Source organism: Electrona antarctica, assembly GCF_951216825.1.
Source record: "Electrona antarctica genome assembly, chromosome: 9".
Classification (NCBI taxonomy): domain Eukaryota; kingdom Metazoa; phylum Chordata; class Actinopteri; order Myctophiformes; family Myctophidae; genus Electrona; species Electrona antarctica.
In genome coordinates, this window is record NC_136790.1 from 31,320,422 (window position 1) to 31,340,929 (window position 20,508).

Below are 20,508 nucleotides of genomic sequence, written 5' to 3' on the forward strand. Positions count from 1 at the left end.
AATGTTGATGCTTGCACAGGCGGGCCTGGGTTGTATTCTAATCCCGTAGGACATTATGAAGGTTATGGATTGTAGCGTTAAATGAACAGTGAGGACTTTAGTGTACCAGTGATACGCATTTGACCACGCCGCCTGGCTAACGCTCTTTTCTTTTTTTGTCTTGTTTTGGCCAAATGCGCCAACACGGCATTCTGTCGATGAATAAGATGTGTCGGGATGTGATGTTTAACACTTGTCCCAGGCATCTTCCTGAGAGACGTTGAGAGGAACACACCGGTCTCCTATTCTCCCAGACATTGAGAGGATATACTAGCTCATTTGCACACCTTGAACATGACTAATTAGCAGGCTGTGACCCTCACACACGGTCCTACCCGATACTGTCGTCATCTCTCCCTCTTTCAATCCATCCCTCCCTCCCTCTATTTCTTCTACCTTTCTCTTTTCGTTTATTTTTGGCTGGATTAGGGTTAGACTGGAGGAAGGACAGCTGGGAGAAACGGTGCTTTCTCTCCTCCATCTATCATTCTGTCCTGGGTTCAAACATTTACACACCGTAGTATACTGTAGCACGCACGCACGCACGCACGCACGCACGCACGCACGCACGCACGCACGCACGCACACACAGTATATATATCCAATGTAGGTACCACTTGCTCTCCTCAATCGCTATGCTTCATTTGGTTCCCTGTCCTTGTTTTTAGATCCTCCCTCGCTTTTTTCATGCTCTTCCTCTTCTCCCCATTTCTCTCCATCCCCTTCAATCCATCTGTTGCTTCAGCAAACACACACACACATTCCCCTCCATCTCTGTCCAGTGAAGGGGCATTCCAGTTCCCATGAAGACTGGGTGGTCTTCGGGGGGGGGGGGGGGGGGGTGACGAGGAAGTTCATACAGTATGCTCGGTCTCTGTGTGTGTGTGTGTGTGTGTGTGTGTGTGTGTGTGTGTGTGTGTGTGTGCGCACACATGCATATACACACATGCATATACAACGTGATCAGTCTTTGATGCGTTCGATCACACACGTGTAACTTGGATAGCATCCTGTGTACATATTCCATATTTACAGAACGCACATGTGCTTCTCCGGACTCGTTTGATTACATGAGGATGAAGGAATGTCCGCCATATTTTCTTGTCTTGACTGCAGGCGATGGGGGTGGGCGGGGGGCTGCTGGGGTGGCGCGGGGGGAGCGGTGATATATAAGAGACGCGATAGGAGAGGAATTTGACAAGGGAGGAGGGCTGGGAAGAGGTACTGCAGACAGAGGAGAAGAGGATTGGAAGCGAGAGCTTCGGAGGGGGGTTGTGAGGGGGGGGTGGGGGAGACGAGCAACGTGTCAGAGAGCAAATTGAAAATGCCAGTTTCACTTTAGCCACATCCCCGCTCTTGCTGTTATAACCGGGGCCGGCCTCTTATTCCATGTGTAAATGAATGGTGTCCGCATCGCAACGTATACAATCACCTCTCCCGTCAGGCCTGATATACACACAGAGGTGTCCATGAAGTGAAAACACTGTAGCAGATCTGTAATCTTGGAACGTTGCGAGGTTATAGATCTGCTATTTTCATCACGCGTGCCGCCGCTGTACGGCGGATTCTAAATCAAGCATCATCTCCCCAGAACATCATCCTCTCTCCACCCCCGTCTCCCCTCGCTGCAGCACTGTTTCCTTGGCTATGTTCCCTACTTCCCTCTCCCAGCATAACCCCAGGCACCAATTCTAAGCATCTCACAAGACATACAGTACGTTTTACACTCAGGACCTACTTTGTGGAGAATTTCTTTGAAAATGGATTCACCCAGATGTATTCATAGCTGCAGTTTGGTGCTCTGACTTATTTAGTATCCATTACTTATTGAAGAGCCAGCGTTTCCCCCGGAGTGATCCCCCATACTGGCCTGTACAACTTCCACAGAGCCAACTTTTACAGCAAGCCGGTATCTGTGGAGCTGACCCTGCCCCCCCCCCACCCCCCCACATGGACTGCACTGCCTACTGCATTATAACTAGAGTTATAACACTTAAGTCAAGTTGAACACTGGATGCTAAAGAAGCAAATAAAGACTGTTTATGAAGGCATTGAGAGTGGGACTCCACCCCTTTGATCGCGGAGAGAGACGCACGCACACGCGCACGCACACGCACGCACACACACACACACACACACACACACACACACACACACACACACACACACACACACACACACACACACACACACACGGAGGTTGTTTGAAGGCAAGACAGAAGCCTACATTATACTCTGTCACACTGTGTGTCATTCACCTAAAATAACTGATTTTTAGTGACAGTGTTGTGTGATGAAGTAGAAATTAGGCTTGACACTGTATGAAGTGATGAGGAGATGATTGACAATCGATCGTTATGGGAGAGACAAAATGATGAATGTAAACGCGTCCAGTGGAGAGACTTGTCCATAAGGATAAGTGACGGTAATTTGAACTGCACTTGGAGTGGGAGCATGTAAATCATCCAATCACAGATGTGGGGAACGGATGACTCAGCCAATCACATGTCATAACTCTCATTTTCTTATCTACGGCATGCACATTTCTGCTTTATTTTCTCCGGAATACACTATTTACTATTAATAACAATGTCAAGATAAGGCCCTGCGTATCACATTGGAGTGGGTAATCACAGTCACATAAGTGTTAAAGTCAGACCTAGATCCAATCTGGCGGGTCCATAGCCACAGGCCTGAGCTTTCACATTGTATTTTATCACCATTCTACTAGAGGTGAATAGTCCTGCTATCTATCACCCTCAGGCCACTGAAGATAGTGACCATTTGCTATTGCTGTCAGAGTGAGTGGGCAGTCTTTGACTGACAGGGGCATTAGGCTAACATGGTCTATCTTAAGACCTACCAGACATGAACCTCACATCAGGTCAGAGGGCCTGCAAGCTGCACAGCAACAGATCTGTTAGTATCTTGCTGCGTTTTAGTCTCTGCTGGACCAGGGAATTGAATAGTTTTTGATAGAGAATTTCTTTCTTTTTTTTATTGAGGGGGGCGGTATCTTGTTCACATCAGTGTTTGAAAATACATGTTGCTTGCTACACAGTAAAATACAGTGTTAATGTACTTCTGACAGTGTCAGAGGTACATTTACACCTCAGATAATGCTGTGTAGACAGCTTGACAAAATGAACAAATAGATTTGTTTAAGTGTGTGTGTGCGTGCGTGCGTGCGTGCGTGCGTGCGTGCGTGCGTGCGTGCGTGCGTGCGTGCGTGCGCGTAGCTGTGTGTGATAGACTCGGAGAGTGAGTGCTGATGTTTGTGTGAGAGAGAGTGATGCGTTTTCAAGTTAAAATCCGACATTGACAACAGGTTCTAGCTGGTGTGGATTTCTCGCGGGAGCTGTTGCTTCGCTGTTCCCACATCCAACCCACTTTCATCACATTACGGCCTCTCAAGCTTGTTGTCTCATTTAGAGCGATCCCATAAAATGATTATGCCTACTGCGAGTCAATTACATTTCAACTCGTATTAGTTCAGGATGCAAAAATGAAATTAAATGGGAATATTATCGTTGGAAATATATTAGGCCTTTCATTCATCACTTGAATGGAATGAATACCAGTGATAGGGATTCCAATCTCTTTTAATCAGCTCTGTGCTCAGGCAGCGAGCCGGGGATGAGCCTGTTGTTAAAATCACAATATAGCCTGTCTCTCATCGCTCATTTTTATGGCCCTTCAACTCGGCAAGCACTGCAGGGTGTGAGTACCAGCAGACAGTGGCCAAACACTGTTCCGTTCCAGCTGTAGCTACTAATCTTTTAAGTTCAAATTAAAAGGGCGGTATTTTGTGATGCGTTTGTTTTAACCACATTTACCCTGGCATGGGCATGTTATTATAGGTGAAAAACATAACCTAGGCTTATATGCTTGATTTATAATTGGGTGTACGCCGGTCTCGAGCAGGGAAAAATAGGACATCTACTATCTTGTAAGCTTGTGGATCTACAAAATGTGACACCACGTACGACAAATTATAAATCAGTGATTCGTGTTGTAAAATGTGTGCTAAAATAGTGGTAATATGTACGTAAATGCTAATATGAATGTGTTTGTTGTCATTCCAGTACCACTATGAAGGCAACGACATCAGCGACCTGCCAGTAGACCTGTCTGTGGTTTGGAATGGCAACTTTGTCATAGACAACCCTTACAACATCAAAGGTAAGCTGCTCCACTGGACAAACGTTTTTTGCTGCCTTATTTCTAACCCGTCAACCATCTCTAAAATTCCTGATGTAATACAGTTTACATTTCTGCCTTATACAAGCAGAAATGAGCATAGGAACGCACTATGGTGCACACTCGTAATTTTTTATCAATAATTTGTCAGTTTTCACAATAACATCCAAACTCGTAGAAACAGTGCTCATTTGTCTTTTTGACCAGTTTTTGTCAGTGTTGCTTTAGCAAGTAAAAGAAAAAAAATCTCTCCCATACTGTATTCTCTACCCCAGATACTGCAGTAACTGACATGGTATTGCAGTTCCCTGTGAGCTCAGATACTGCAGTAACTGACATGGTATTGCAGTTCCCTGTGAGCTCACTCACACTGCATAGTAAATCATTTATAGTGTGACCAAAAGGCCTCTGCTAGCCCATCCTCTGCAACTGATATTCTTGGTCTGTGAGAGCAGCCCAGTTACTTGCACAAACAATGTGGGTACTGTAGACCTACTTAAGTATGTATGCGTGTGTGTGTGCACGCATGCACACACACATATTTGCACATGTGTGGGTTTGCCTGTGGGTAAGAGAGATACTGTTATAGTCTGTCTGTGTCTGTGAACTGTGTACATTATGGGTACATGTTGCATGTCTAAGATACGTGTGAGACATTGCAACTTTAGGAATGCACTGAAGTGCATGAACTTGTATTTCCATTCCGCCAGCAACTTAATACGTATGATTTTCACACAGGCATACGCTTTCCACTATAATTTAAGTTCATACATGACATGACATTACACTACACTATATATTTGCGGATTGATTTATGATGTACACAACATGTCGAGGTATGTTTAACCAGCACAACACCCTTTCAAACAAAGGACCCTGGAGATTGATTTACATTTATGGCACATCACTAGAGGAGCAGACAAAGCTTGCATGTCTATTGTATAATTACTAGTGAGGCCGTCTTTATAATTCTGTCTTTATAATTAGTGGGGATTGTAGAGCACAGCAGGGGGCATGCAAGGCTTTTCTTACACTGTGGGGTTACGATAACTCCACCAACTGTTCCCAGACGCTGGATGATGCAATGTTATATTGATGGGCATTGTTGTAGACATTGTACATTGTTGCTTTGATTGGATTGCACTTTGCATACGAAACACAGTACAGTATACAATATGATTGTGGTATGTTCCACAATGTAGAGAATGATCATATGTTGCGCAAAGGCTATCTACAGTATATGAAACACTTGCTACATTAACCCATTTTGGGCGGGAACCCCTTTTGGTGTTAGCATTATGTTATGCTTTAGCTATTGAAAAACAGCAGATCTACAAAATAGCAGATCTACAAGCTCATAGCGCGCCACCGAGTGGCGCTATCACTATTTTAGCAAACTGTCAGGATGTAGAAGACATTTTTAGAATCTGATCTCAGGTCAAAATGGGTTAAATCGTTGACAGTGTTACTTCTAATCTTGGTGTGTTATTAATAATACATGTACATTTTGTGTTGTATATACACATATTCCCAACCAGAAAGCCAAGATGTTTGCTGTCATGTGTTTTAAAGAAAATGTTAAACTTCCAATTGAATTTACCATTTGAATCCAGTCCAGGGTTTCCTTCCTTATTCCACAGAAAATGGCTAAATCAACATTAAAAACACAAAAAAAAAATATGCGACCAAATACAACTAAAATAATCATCAAAAGTGAACCGAAATACACATCAAGGGGGGGTGGGGGGGGGACATGGTATACTTTGACGATGAATTATTCACACAATAAAACCAACAGCACTGCTGAATGGTATGTATAACATACTGCACCATTAATAATGCATAGTATCAGCAGCATGCATCGGTGTCTATGCAAGGTGCCTTATCTTCACTGTGCATCTGGTGAGGAGCTTCCCAACGCGGCCCGCAGCCTTCACGCCCGTCTCTCTTTGTCTCTTATTCTCTCTCTCTCTCATTCTCTCTCTCTCTCATTCTCTCTCTCTCATTCTCTCTCTCTCTCTCTCTCTCTCTCTCTCTCTCTCTCTCTCTCTCTCATTCTCTCTCTCATTCTCTCTCTCTCTCTCTCTCTCTCTCTCATTCTCTCTCTCTCTCATTCTCTCTCTCTCTCTCTCTCGCTCTCGCTCTCTCTCTCTCTCTCTTTCTGTGTTGCCTCGCCACCTTTTTTTGCAATCATGATAATCATCTGGCAGAGTGCAAGAGATGCTCCGTCATCTTAAATACTGACACGTTAATGTAATTACAGAAGAGTGCTTTAGCAGCCAGTAATTGGGCACAGGGTTACTTTAAAGCTGTGCCGTGACCAATGGGATTTGTAAATGAGTGAGAGGAAGGGGGAGGGGGGGAAAAAACATTTTTCTTTTCTTCTTTACAATTCCTGCAGACATTAGGAAGCAGCAATTTAACTTGACTTTGTTAAAATGACATTGAGGAGGTTTGGAGTATATGGGTGTTATGAGCAGTATTTGGTCGATTTAAATGTGTTCTTTCATTGGCTATGAAATGGTATTGGAATTGATAAATAAATAATAGAATATAATCCAACCTAGATATTGTCGCTGTCAGGTACAAACCTTTTATCTCCACATTTATTTATTTTTTGTCCTGTAAATGAATGCCCTAATTAATCATATTAGAGTGTCAGGCAAAACTATTGAAACTAGCCGTATCGTCTTTCACTATTGTTAAATGATAGATGTTAGTTCCATTTCCTGACAATTGACGATTATGGACATTGGTTTCCACCAACAGCGACGATATGTATTTGTATTAGGCTATATTGTATTATTGACACCGTCACCATGTGTGTGAATAGGGGTGTGTGTATAACAAACCTTTCGTCCCACAGCTCATCTGTACAAGTGCTATGCCATGCGGGACAGCTGTGGCATGTGTCTGAAGGCAGACCCCAGGTTCGAGTGTGGCTGGTGTGTTCACGACAAGAAATGCTCCCTGAAACAGGAGTGCACGCCTCCGGAGAGCACCTGGATGCACGCCACCTCTGGCAACAGCCGCTGTTCACACCCCAAGATCATCAAGGTAAACAATGATGACTACATGTACAAGTTGAGGGTCCATTTGGTTGCATTTGGTTGAATTAACACTTTTTACAGTACACTATACATTCATTTATGATACCACAAAAAAAAAAAAAACTAGACAGAAATAAAATGTATTTATGATGGTGTCCAAACTCAAAATAGCATATTTTTTCACCTGCAAATCAAACCTTAAGAATGCATGTGAAGGTTGGTTGATTGATCGTTAGGACATGACATGACAGAAATTAGAACGTCAAGGATAAAAGTAAAACACAATAAAGTCATGGGCTTATTTCCATTGTAACCCTTGGTCTCAGACAAGCAAAACAAAACAAACAGGCATTGCAAGTGCAACAAAGAACAGCCATTACATTTCTATTAAAAAACCTAAAAAAGTAGCACTCTCAGAGTTAAAGTAACGCTGAGGATTAAGCTGTGTAGATGGCAGCCCATATCGCCCAAGTGCGAGTACAAACACCCGACTGTGAACTTCCTAGAACTAATCTAAGATGTCCAACTTATATCCTGGCTCCTGTCACGTTGCAGAAGCCTTTGGAAAAGTCGGTGTGTTATTTAAAAAGAGTTCTCTCAATGAGGAGTTGTCAGGTTCCCCAGCGGTGCTGTGTCATCGTCTGAGTGTCTGAGTGAAGGGTACGGCTTAGGAGGTAGGAGGCGAGACAAGGTACTAGAATCCATCCCAGTTTCTGGAGCCGCATCGCAGATGGGCCGGCCAGGGGGAGGCAGTCAACGCACGCCAGTACTGAACACACTGACACGATGATAGATGATGGCTAGGACACACTCACACACACACACACACACACACACACACACACACACAGTGTGGGCAGTATGTATTGTAGGTACAGGGAGTGTGAACATGCGTGGGAGTGTGCTAATTGTTCCACTGTGAGTCGTAGTTGTGTGTTGTGTGTGTGCGTGTTTGTGCGCACATGAGTTTTGTGCATGTGTGTGTGAGTCGGAGTGTCTTGACAGGCTGCTTGAGCCGAGGCGTCTAAATGCCATGGTGTGCCCATCTGCTGTCGCGGGTAACGGCGGCGGTGGTCCTCGTCCGACTGTGACCCAGGTCATCGGCCCTGCAGCTCCCCACTGCGACATGCACGCACGCACGCACGCACGCACGCACGCACGCACGCGTGCACAGTCCGCACGCGTGCACAGTCCGCACACACACACACACACACACACACACACACACACACACCATGAAGATACACTCCATGTGTCTCAAGCCCTCCTTTTACTCTCCTTCTATATTTATCCCTGCCTCTCCTTTCCTTTCCTTTTCTTTCCTTCCCTCCCTTCATGTTTACCTACTTGTCTCTCTATCCCCCTCCCCCCCTCCCCCCTGTGCTTCTATGTCTCTCTTCTCTTCCTCCTTCTCCTCCGTCTTAATCCGTATCGTTCCTCTCACGCTGGTCCCGCTCTTGCATCTTTCTAAAATGTTTCTCCCTGCTGGCCTCTCCTCCCTGCCATACAAGACAGAGCGCCTGTGTCATTTGGAAGGAGCACAATTGTTGTGTATGTGAACGAGCGTGACAGATATGTGTGCTGGGAAATGAAATCACAGCCACTTGTATGGATGGAGCTCTCAGTCTCTCTGAATGCATAATGGAGATTTTGGATAATTGGGGCACATGGATAAATCCACTAGCTAAGTCTGTCTGTCTCTGATTGTCTGTCTGTCTGTCTGTCTGTCTGTCTGTCTGTCTGTCTGTCTGTCTGTCTGTCTGTCTGTCTGTCTGTCTGTCTGTCTGTCTGTCTGTCTGTCTGTCTGTCTGTCTGTCTGTCTGTCTGTCTGTCTGTCTGTCTGTCTGTCTGTCTGTCTCTCTCTCTCTCTCTCTCTCTCTCTCTCTCTCTCTCTCTCTCTCTCTCTCTCTCTCTCTCTCTCTCTCTCTCTCTCTCTCTCTCTCTCTCTCTCTCTCTCTCTCTCTCTCTCTCTCTCTCTGTCGGCTCACTTGTTATCTCGGTGAAACAAGTGGACAGAGGCTATTGGTGTCTGTCTCTTTGCATGTGTGTGCAGAATGAAGAGAGACTGACAGTGTGCAGAAGGGTGGTGTTGGTTGGTTGGGCTAGGCCCTACCACCAACATATATCAATAATTATTGCTATTGTCATGAGTCTAGATCTTGGATTTTAGATATAATATTGTGATGTGGCATAATTGTCTTTTCCTGGTTTTACCCCTTTGTTATACCTTCAAATTATTATTTTAATAGGATATTATCTAATGTTATCTAACAATATTGATATGGTCAAAACTATAGATTTTTTATTTTGTCCATATTTCCCAGGCCAAGTTCCCTGTGTGTGCCAAGGAAAATTAGAGAAGGAAGTGTCATGGTCACGTGACGGTGTTGCGCCATGACACTTTCATGGGAGCCAAATCTCGCACTGGAAGTGACATGTATACAAAGCAGTGAATGGAGCAAGCTGGACCAGCTCATAACAAACATTATTTATGAACCATTGAGACCTTTGTCATATAATCGGTTCAGGCATATAAAAGAAGACATATCATTTGTTTTCTAATCAGTTGCCTTTCGATGTGCACAGTACATCATTTTATTTGAGGATTTAAACAGCAGCAGGTATCGTTTCTGTTCCGGGGGTCTCGCGAGATTTGGCTGCCAGACAGGAAACGGTGGGCAGTCTCGCGATACTTGGCACGTTCAGAAACGTACTTTTTGCTCTTTAGATACCTCACAGTGTACACATCGAAAAGCAACACAGCAGACAATAATGTGTTACATGTCTTCTGTTATTTGCCAGAAGTGATTACTTTACAAAATATCTCAGTCATTCAGAAATAGTGTTTGTTCATGAGCTGGTCACAGAGCTCTCATTGACTCCAGTGCATTCTGCCGAACCTTCCGGGTGCAGTTTGGCTCCAATGGTGCGACGAATCTGCCGCCTGGAATTGCGTGATAGCGAAAATGACGTCGGTGACCTTACCTCCATTTAATATACGTGTGTGTGTGTGTGTGTGTGTGTGTGTGTGTGTGTGTGTGTGTGTGTGTGTGTGTGTGTGTGTGTGTGTGTGTGTGTGTGTGTGTGTGTGTGTGTGTGTGTGTGTGTGTGTGTGTGTGTGTGTGTGTGTGTGTGTGTGTGTGTGTGTGCGCGCCTACGTGTCGTGTCTCGCTCGCTCGCTCAAATGGTTGGGGTAGATCCTAGCCTTGGGGCAGGATGTTGGTGGCAGTCAGAAAGGCAGGCATACACTGTAAAGACTCATTTTAAACTCACTGGTATGACAGTGTGTCAATAAAGCTTAAGAGCTTCCAAAGCAGCAGGGGAAGAAATATAGCCATAGCAATGAAAATGCAGGAGACAGGGGGATGAAATAAGAGAAAATGGAGGACTGAGGCAGAAATGAGAGACAGACGGGAGGTGTTGCCACCTGTCCTCCATCTTTTACATTTGCGATGTGACATTTACTGTTAAGAATCACATTCACACGCACAAAGACAATTCCCCCTTTTTGTCGTTAGATCCTCTTGTTCTCCACCCTCAGAGCGTCGCCCACCCAAGCCCTAACAAATTGAATATTACTCTACTTCTTAACACCCGTTTGGTCAAATCCCTCTTTCCCACTCTTTTGAACCCATTTCAGCTCCTTTTCACCCTTTGTTCGTCTCTGCAGTGTGCAAGCTGCTGTATGGCCATTAGTTACTGGATTAGCTGCTAATTTCATTTGGACTGTGAGCATGCGTTAGACTGGAAAGGAAACGTGCTGTACGGATAGCACACACACACACACACACACACACACACACACACGCGCGCGCGCACATGTACACATGTACACGCACGCTCACTCAATGCTCAGAGCTTTTCGAGCAGCAAGTGTTGAACCCATTTGGTGTCATTTCCGAACGTGCTATGGCCCATTTGAAGTGGCTCAATAGCACAATTGGGTACCATTTCGCCAATAATGCGTGTGTGTGTGTGTGTGTGTGTGTGTGTGTGTGTGTGTGTGTGTGTGTGTGTGTGTGGGCGGGCTGGGGGGGGGGGGGGGGAGGGGTGTACAACACAGCAGTTGTTGTCATAGCCTTGCAATGGTGCATGCATGGGTTCCTGGGAGTTGTTAGCTATAACATTATCCTACAGGATTGAGTTGTTTTCTGTGTGGTTTCGTGAGAGACCCAAGTGCTATTTTTACCACGCTGGTTCTTTTTGGCTCTGCATGCTGACATTGTGCACCAGATTAATTAGTGCTCCGCTCACACAAACAACCCAAGTCCCTGGAGAATTGACACAATAATTCTCGCACAAACGTGCATGTGTGTGTGTGTGTACACAAGCACGCACAAGCATGCATGAATGTATGAACATGCTCAGGAGAACACGTATCTCTCTCTCTGTCACACACACACACACACACACACACACTATTCAAAGGATGAAGCCTGAATTATTCTTTGTTGCGCATCCGGAAATGCAGATCTACAAGCATCAGCTCTGCAATTTCAGGCATCAACATCGTATGAGGAGGTATAAATCGGGCTAAAGTAACCTAAATATCTACATGTCCAAAAGACACTTCCCCACCACACACACACACACACACACACGTGCACGCACGTGCACACAGTGTGTGTTGTATCTGTGTCCTGTGCTGGCCTTGGCTGGTTGCTGGTCCTCCATCATCCATCATCCACAGGCTGCTTGGTCTCCAAGGGGACGCGATGCTGCTCTGCAGCTAGCCCTCAGAAACCAATTAAAACAACACAGGCCACGGGACACAGTGGATGTAGGCACGTGCATGAATGTGTTCTTTTCATTTTGTGATCGTGTGTGTGTGCTTGTGAGAATGTGTGTTTAGCGTGTGTGCGTGTGTGTGTGTGTGTGTGTGCGTGTGTGCGCACATGCATGCGTGTTTGCATGTGTCCAGTCCGTTGGTCCGTGCACTGGTGAAAGGCCACTGATTTTTCCCTCATGTATTGTTAAGCTGCAGCTTTGGCCTTAGCCACACATGTTGGATTAAGCTGCCCCCCCCCCCCCCCCCTGTCTCTCTCTACCTCTAACCTTCCTTTCGTTTACCTATCCTTCTGTCCCTCTCTTCTACACTCTTTTCAACTTCTCTTCTATCCCTCCATCCCTCTCCATCTGTCCCTTAACCTCTGGCCAGCGGCCCTCTCTCCTTCCCTATCGTCATCTCCTTCCAACCGTCCCACTTATCCTCCCTCTTTCACCCTCTCCTCTACCCTCTCTTCTTTCTTTGTCTGTTATTCTCTCTTTTATATTCCATAACCCGCATACTTACTCCCTCTCTCCCTCCTTCCGTCAAAGCATTGAGAGAGAGAAAGAGAGAGATGACTTTTACTTTTAAAACTGTATCGACCAGGCTTTGGTGATTTGCCTTTGTGTTGTAGAATTGAACACTTTGCCCTGCAATTACTGCCCTGAGAAAAATAGGCTGGTGCTCAGCTGAATAAACATCCACTTTCTGTTCCAAAATGGCCAACCGTACAGCTTGCTTCAAGTGGGTTAAATTGCTGTACCTCCTTGACCCAACGTGAAAGGTTTGCTTTTCATGTCCTTTATGATTATGATCAAATCAACTTACTTGGAGTATCTTTTTTTTTTTAAACTTTTTATATTCTTCTCTTCATTTATTACTCCAAAATAATTTAGTCGTTAATTATTTCTCTGCTGCTAGCTATTAGCTTGAATGAAGTTAAGCTGTGCCACCATCCGCATCCACTTTAAGAGAAGGAGTTTGCCCGTCCCCCCACCCCACACACACACTCAACACACACACTTTGCTATCATTAGCGCAAGCGCACACTGTTTACCTGTTGTCAGAAACATTTACATGCATGTCAGGAGCGATGCGGTACAGTCACAAATTACATCCAAACTTTGGATGGCAGAAGATCCACCAAGGACAGCTCTCCAAAATTCCGAATGGACTTCAGATTTAACATCCCATAGCTGGTGGCGGGGCGTTGCCATAGCAACCGGATCGATGTTAAAAGCTGCCGTGGAGCTCAACCATACACGGAGTATCCGTTGGGGTCCGTATATATACAGTACGGACCTAGCAAACAACGTCGCCTAGCGGCAGGGTACTATATATACGGACCTGGTAGAATAAGAGTTAACCACTTAAACCCCTATCACTGTTTTGTCATATGAGTGTGTCGCACATCGAAAACAGACCATCTACAAGTTCTACAGTTTTACAAGCTTTTTGGCCTACTATATGTGGACATAAAATACCAGGTTGAAATTGGTGAATGTCACTGCCAACCACTCCACTGTTGGTCTGTGTAGACTACAGTGTAGACAACCACATGTGTCCTCTGATACACATGGAGTCACCAGCCACGCACTTCTTTTCACCTGCCAGAGAGGAGTTTGACAAAATTGACAGTGAGGAGGTTCGCACTATCTCTCCCTGTTCCCCTCCCTGCTCAACATGCAGCCAGATCAACCACTAGGATTCGCTAGTGCAGTGCCGCTGCTGGCTTCCGGCTCGCGAACACAGCCAATGTGTGTTCGTTGGAGCGCCCGGTCAAACTGGAGGCACCACAACTTTACTGTGGCTTTTATAGAGACATCAGGCTGTTCATTACCAGGTTAATATTACTTCAGTCATATAATAGGCTGGACTTGCAGTCACCAGTGGTCCATGACATGTAACCTGTAGCGTTTCCTCGAACACAATCAGTGTGTCTGTGACTCGGTTCCATGAATTGATGATCACGATCATACTCCAAACGTATAGTCCTATGCGGACATTTAAGAAATGAACCCCCTTTTGGTCTGTTTGGTCTCTCTCCATCTCTTTGGCATTCTCCATCTCTATCTGTCTTTCCCTCACTGTCTCGATCATTTTCTCTCCCCCACACCTCCCCTTCCTCTCTATAACTAACAGATAGCATCTCCACACGGCTGCTCAAATAACCACAATAGGCTTCACACAAAGGCTCCGACACAACGGGACGAGACACAGACGAAGAAAGGGGGGGGGGGATGGCTACGGAAGAATAGCGAGAGTGTTTAGACTGGTGCCTTTTATCAAAACGCCTTTTGTTTGTGTTGTTTTCGCAGTGGATGTAGTGACTTGAGTGGGGGTCTTTTTTGCCTGGTATTTTTGTCTTGTTTTTGATAAGCTGTTGCTTCTCGTGCAAGAGAGATTTGAGTGAAGATTGTGATTGGAGCATTGGACCATTATGTGGCACTCTTAGAAATAGAATATGCACTCAATATGCACTCTTTATCTCTCAGAGAGAAAGAGAATTCTACGGACATACAGATAATATAACCAAGGCACTCTTCAGAGTTTAAAAAGCTTTAACATTATGGGCTAGTTCATAACAAGTCAACAATTTTGGAAATTCTGCCTTTATGGTATGAAAGGACATCCTTTCTGCATGCCCTGAAGAAGGCCGAGAAGCCTGAAATGGTTGGCTTGTTTTTTCATTTTGTTCAAAGATGAACTAGCCCTTATGTTAAAGCTTCTGGAACTTTTTCTGAAGAGTACCTTGGTTTTTTCATCGTATTTGACCCTGAAGGTTCCCCCCCTAAGAGCACCTTCATACACTGCTTTTATCCTTCACCAGCTTTAAGAACGCTGCAGGCCTCCTCCTTTGCTTTTTTTTTTGGACATAGATAAATCCAGAAAGCAATTGAGAACGTGAAACGAGAGAGAGAAGTAGGAAGTTAGTATTGAGGAAGTTATAGAGGTGCAGAGAGACGGAAGACGAAGAGAGGTTAAATGTCAGCCGGCCTAGTCTGTGCTGCTCCATAATTATATCACTGTGACATTTCAGCTATGGCCCTGTTCCATAGCGGACATTTGAGTGTGCGTGTGTGTGTGCGTGTGCGGGTGCGTGCGTGCGTGCGTGCGCGCGCGCTCGCGGTCCTCGCAGTAAATGGTAACTTCTGCTATCATGATGTTAGACTGGACCTCAATGCTGAGCTGAAAGGTGGGGCTCTCGCTCAACAGAGACTGCAGGATCGATTGTTCTGTCCTGTGTTTGTGAGAGCTTAGATAAACACAGGCCATCCTACTACATGCAAGTAGTATAACATCAGAAAATCTAGGATTATATCCTGATGTTCTTGTGCTCGTCTATGTATGATTGTGTGATATTGATGTTTGTCTCTGTTTGAGTTATCCTCTGCAATAATAATGTTATAATGACAGTTACATACATGTAAATGTCTGCTTCTATTGTGCATGCCTCTTCACCTAAAGGATGTGTACTCACAACAGATGAAGATATGTGTGTCTTATTTAGACTCACCCTGACCCTTCCTTTACACTCCAACAAGGTCAAAGTGTCACATGCACGCACACGCACAGAGCGGCCCGGACAAATGACTGCCACCCCACATGATGGCACTAATCCAATTAGCTCTATCGCTAATCATGCTAGTAATGACTAATGACCGCGGGTGCCATTGTCTGAGCCCTGGCCTAGACGAACGGCCCGTGATTAGTGCCTTGGCTAGCCTCGGGTAGCCATTAGCACCTCCGCACACCTTCCCAGAACCTCTAAGAGGGAAGAGACAGGGTGGAGGTCATCGTATGCTGTAATTGTATTGGGCAGATTAATAGTCACAGGGTTAAATGAGTGATTTAAGAAGGCGCCTTGATAGGTGGGTGAGGGTTAAGTGTGCGTTTTGACTGAGTCGGGGTAGATAATGGAGCGACGGGGATTTGTCATCCTGTTAATTGGAAGGGCAGTCATTGGATTTGAATTGAATGGAGAAACAACCCCTGCTGACCTCCCCGTCACACCCCACCCCGCCATACCCTACCCGTCTCTTTGATTGATTGATTGATTGATTACTTTATTAGTCAGAAATGTAAACAGTAGTACAGTCAAACACGTCTAAAAGGATATCACCGAAAAAACAACAAAACAACAAAATTCAAATCATCACAACAATAATAATAAAAAAGACGTGTATAGGTTGGGGGGGAAAAGCAAGGGGGTTATAAAGGTAGGGGTAGGTACTTGACTAAGGGAGGAGCGATAATTTCCTCTCCCTTTGGCTTGCTGAAAGGTGGATTTTCAGGCCTGTTTTAAAGGACGCTTGTGATTTGCATTTTTTTTCTTATTTTTTTTTATGGGGAATTCCAGGAGGGAATTCCACACTTGGGTGGCAGTGCTGTTCCCTCTAGTATTGTGGCTGTGGGTGTCGCTCACTTTTTTGAGGTAGTTGGTCAGGAATGTGGGTACTGAGGGCATAGAGGGCAAAGCTGCATTTACAATTTTAAATGCCAATCCCAATTTCAGTTGCTTCACTCTGTCTTCTACCCGGAGCCAACCTAGGCTATCAATCTCTCTGACGTCCGTCTTGGTTTGTTCCTCCCCACAGTTATCTCCAGAGACGGGGCCCAGACAGGGAGGGACCATGCTGACCATCACAGGGGAGAACCTGGGCCTGCACTTCAAAGACATCCAGAATGGCGTGCGCATTGGGAAGGTGACCTGCAACCCCCAGGAGGACCAGTACATCAGCGCTGAGCAGTACGTCTCTCTCTCTCTCTCTCCCTCTCTCTGTCTCTGTCTTGTTGGCTGCTTGTCATTCAGGCATCTGGTTTCTCAGTGCATTTCTCTAAGGTTCATTGTTGGACCACAGGTGTCAATTGACATTCAAATCATTAGCGTTAATGATGTCCGTCTTTCCATCCAACTGTCCATCTGTGCATCCATTCATTCCAACATCCATTTGTGCATTCACCTATATCTATCTGGCTGCCTCTGTCTGTCTTCTGTGTGTCTGTCTGTGTCTATCTGTCCGTTCGTCTCATTGATGTGAATTCTCCTCCTTTCACTGCCCCTGTGCTGCTTTTAAATGGAGTTGAGACATCCAAGTCCCAGCAGATATACCTAGACTGTCCATAAATATTCATCCCTCTGTTATTCTCGTATTTTCTCTTCTTTCTTTTCCTTCTGCCTTACTGTTTCAAACTCTTTCTCCATAACATCAATGTTTTTGAGAGCACTCTTCCTGAACATGTGTGCTTGCTCACTCTCTTTCTCCCCTCTCTGTGTTGGCGTGCTATACGCTCTGTGCATTAACTGTAGTCCCAGGCTTTCAGAAGGTGGCATGCCCGTTTCCTGTTCCAATACATTTCCCATAGCTGTGTTAGATTGGCTCAGCAGCAGATCTGAACTGAAAACACACACCTGCTGCCAAGAAAGACCAGTGTACTTTTACTCAAGAAAAAGTATTTCTACCTATATCCAATACTTTCACTTAAGTAAAGGTTCAGTTTCATTATATTATTGGAGCTACCTGCCCTGCATATAATTAATTTTCTCACAAAACAACACATTTACGGCTCCCTAACTCATGTGTGGTGTGAAGATGCAATCAAAGCTGCTAAATGTGTCATAATGCAGTAGGTACACACAAAAATGCCCCAGCTACAACACAATCATGGCCTACTCCTCACAGCTGGAGACGTACTGAGTATTCTCTTTTCATCTTTGTTACTGTCGGATAAATAAATGACAAAAAATATAAATGATCCATTAGGTTGGCTCTCTGCAGCGTACACACCCTGACATATTTACGGTCCTTCTCCTCAGCAACAAGGAAATTAGATTTTTGATTTGTCAAATCATGAGCACAATATGCTCACGAACAAACACAGCACACATCAGACGTGAGATGACAGGTGTCCCTACAGAGCCTTCATAAATACATAGCACTGCTGTCAGGCAGAAACCTCAATTGTCATGTCGGTTCATTGTCTATTCAATTAAATGGAAAAGTGTCCTGTAAGTCCATATGGGCTGTCCCTCCTTGGAAGCATGACACTTTAATTAAGAAAGATCAATCAATCAATCAATCGGTAACAGTTTTGGACATAAAAGGTTTCCACTTTTATTGTCACACATTGGCGTTCAAACCAGACCTGCATTATTATTCTTTTGCCACTCCTAGGTGCCAGTGGGTGCTTTCACAACTTCTCCTTGTAAGCTGTGTTCATTCCATTCTTGCAATTAACACCTGGAACCGTGAAGGGGGGGGGGGTCATTGTTTAACCCTGTCAACCCCATATCGCGGTGTTGGACGGTTGCCATGGCATCCGGAGAAGGAGGCGGGCACGGCTGGCACCGAGGCATGCTGTCATGCTAATTAAAAGTGATGTCAGCCATACGGAGGCATTAGCGGTCCGATGGCTCGCCGCACCGCTCTGACCCCGTCAGAGCCGTAACATGGTAGGCGGGACGGGCTGATGGGTTTGACAACGTCATGTCAAAGGTCAACTACAGGCGGACATTGGAGGAAAGGAGGTGTGGTGACAGACTAACATGAACAGCGTATATCTATTCTACGTCTGAGCATAGACATGGTAACGCCCCGCCTGCCTCTGATTGGCCTACCGACACTGCCGGCCTTACCAGACTTTCCTCAGAGGTGGATAGCTATATGCTGGATAGTCTGCCGCGAGGTTACTCTTACTTTTATGTTTTGTAGAAGAGGCAAACTAATATTGTTTATGCCGTTTATTTTACATGTGTACAGTCAGTGTAAACATGAAACATTATTGTACTGTAAAAAGGTCTCTTTTCCCTTGATCTTTATCTTTTTTAGTATAATAGTATTAGTTTACTATAATTAGATTAATACACGATAATCAACACTAACACTTTAATTTAGAACACACCCAAATCAAACCATACAAATACGTGTTCAATCAATCAATCATTCAATCAAAGCAAACGGCATAAACAAATCTTAGTTTGCCTCTTCTACAAAACTAAAAGTTACAAGTTACTGTCCCACGTTCCAAGCTGTCATTCTCTTGTACTTATTTCCCACCACGGAGTAACCTTGTGTCTCGGAGGACAGTCTGGCAAGACGGGCAATGTCGGTAGGCCAAATGGCCAATCAGAGGCAGGCGGGGCGTTACCATGTCTATACTCGGACGTAGAATAGATATATGTAACCAATAGAGTCCCAGTGGTTCTCAACCTGTGGGTCGGGACACCCAGTGGGGTCCCCACATGATTTTGGGGGAGTTCTCCAATGACAGTGAACTGACAATTGTAAGACCTTTTAAGACATAAAAAAAAGAAACAAAGAAAAGAAAAAGACCACTACATGGTCATCAAAAGTAATCAACAAACTAAACTATACTACTAGTCTTTGTATTGAGTTGTGCTGGAATTGTACTGTAATTCTGCAAACTGTTAATAAATATTTCAATCAATCAATCAATAGGAACTGGTCAAAACATCGGCCAAATTGTCAAATAATATAAGAAAGAGGAAAGAATTGTGAAAATCTACAAGCTCACAACGCCTCGCTTGTAGATCGGCTATGTTCACATTATTTATCTCTGGAACCGAGTCAACTAAATTGAATGCCATCAACTCCTACATATTCCAAGTGCTTGTCAGGGTGGAGGGGTCCCCAGTTCAAATATGATTATTTTAGGGTGTCACGGCATGAAAAGGTTGAGAATCACTGATCTACCTCAGAGTTACAGACCTGTAACATTGGATCCATTCCAAAGGAGCCAATATGCTTGCTATTGTAATCACAGGCTCTTGTTAATATTATCGTCCATGGATTAACTATTTATAAAAACCACAGACAGAATTTCAAACTGGCGTTCCTATTTTGAGAATGTAGGCGGAATTCTTATTTATTCTTTTATTTGTTATGTTTTATTTCCAAATCGAAAAAATAGGGAAAATAGCTGATTGGCTATTTCCCCCTCAGCTATGATACAATAGGTCATTAATAATACAAAATCTCTTTCTGCACACAGCGGAAACAGACATTTACGTTTACCATACTGTACTGTACAGTACTGCACACAGTTCATGTCTGTATTGCTGTAGAGTGTGGTTGTGTTCATGCAGTGAAATTGGACAGTGAGCATCTTTGACATTGCTTTCCTGTCACCTTGGCTCCCAGCAGGGTTGTTACTCACCTCTACTGTCATATACAGTATAGGATGCTATATTTTATATACAGCTTCTGAACAAGAAACCACTGGAAGACGGTCCTCTGTCTTAACCCAATTAGACCTGAGGCCAGTACGGTCCTCTGTCTTAACCCAATTAGACCTGAGGCCAGTACGGTCCTCTGTCTTAACCCAATTAGACCTGAGGCCAGTACGGTCCTCTGTCTTAACCCAATTAGACCTGAGGCCAGTACGGTATTCTGAAACCACTGGAAGACAGTCCTCTGTCTTAACCCAATT

At 44.6% G+C, this 20,508-nt stretch overlaps 1 protein-coding gene across 2 annotated transcripts in view; it reads left to right on the plus strand.

Moving 5' to 3' along the window:
- plxna1b (plexin A1b) overlaps positions 1-20,508 on the plus strand; it is a 221,644-nt gene that overhangs the window by 159,740 nt on the left and 41,396 nt on the right. For both annotated transcript variants that reach the window (XM_079509891.1, XM_079509892.1), the window contains exons 11-13: positions 4,125-4,221; positions 7,106-7,296; positions 16,656-16,807. In XM_079509891.1, coding sequence (XP_079366017.1) covers positions 4,125-4,221; positions 7,106-7,296; positions 16,656-16,807 — 440 coding nt within the window. The remainder of the gene's footprint in view (positions 1-4,124; positions 4,222-7,105; positions 7,297-16,655; positions 16,808-20,508) is intronic.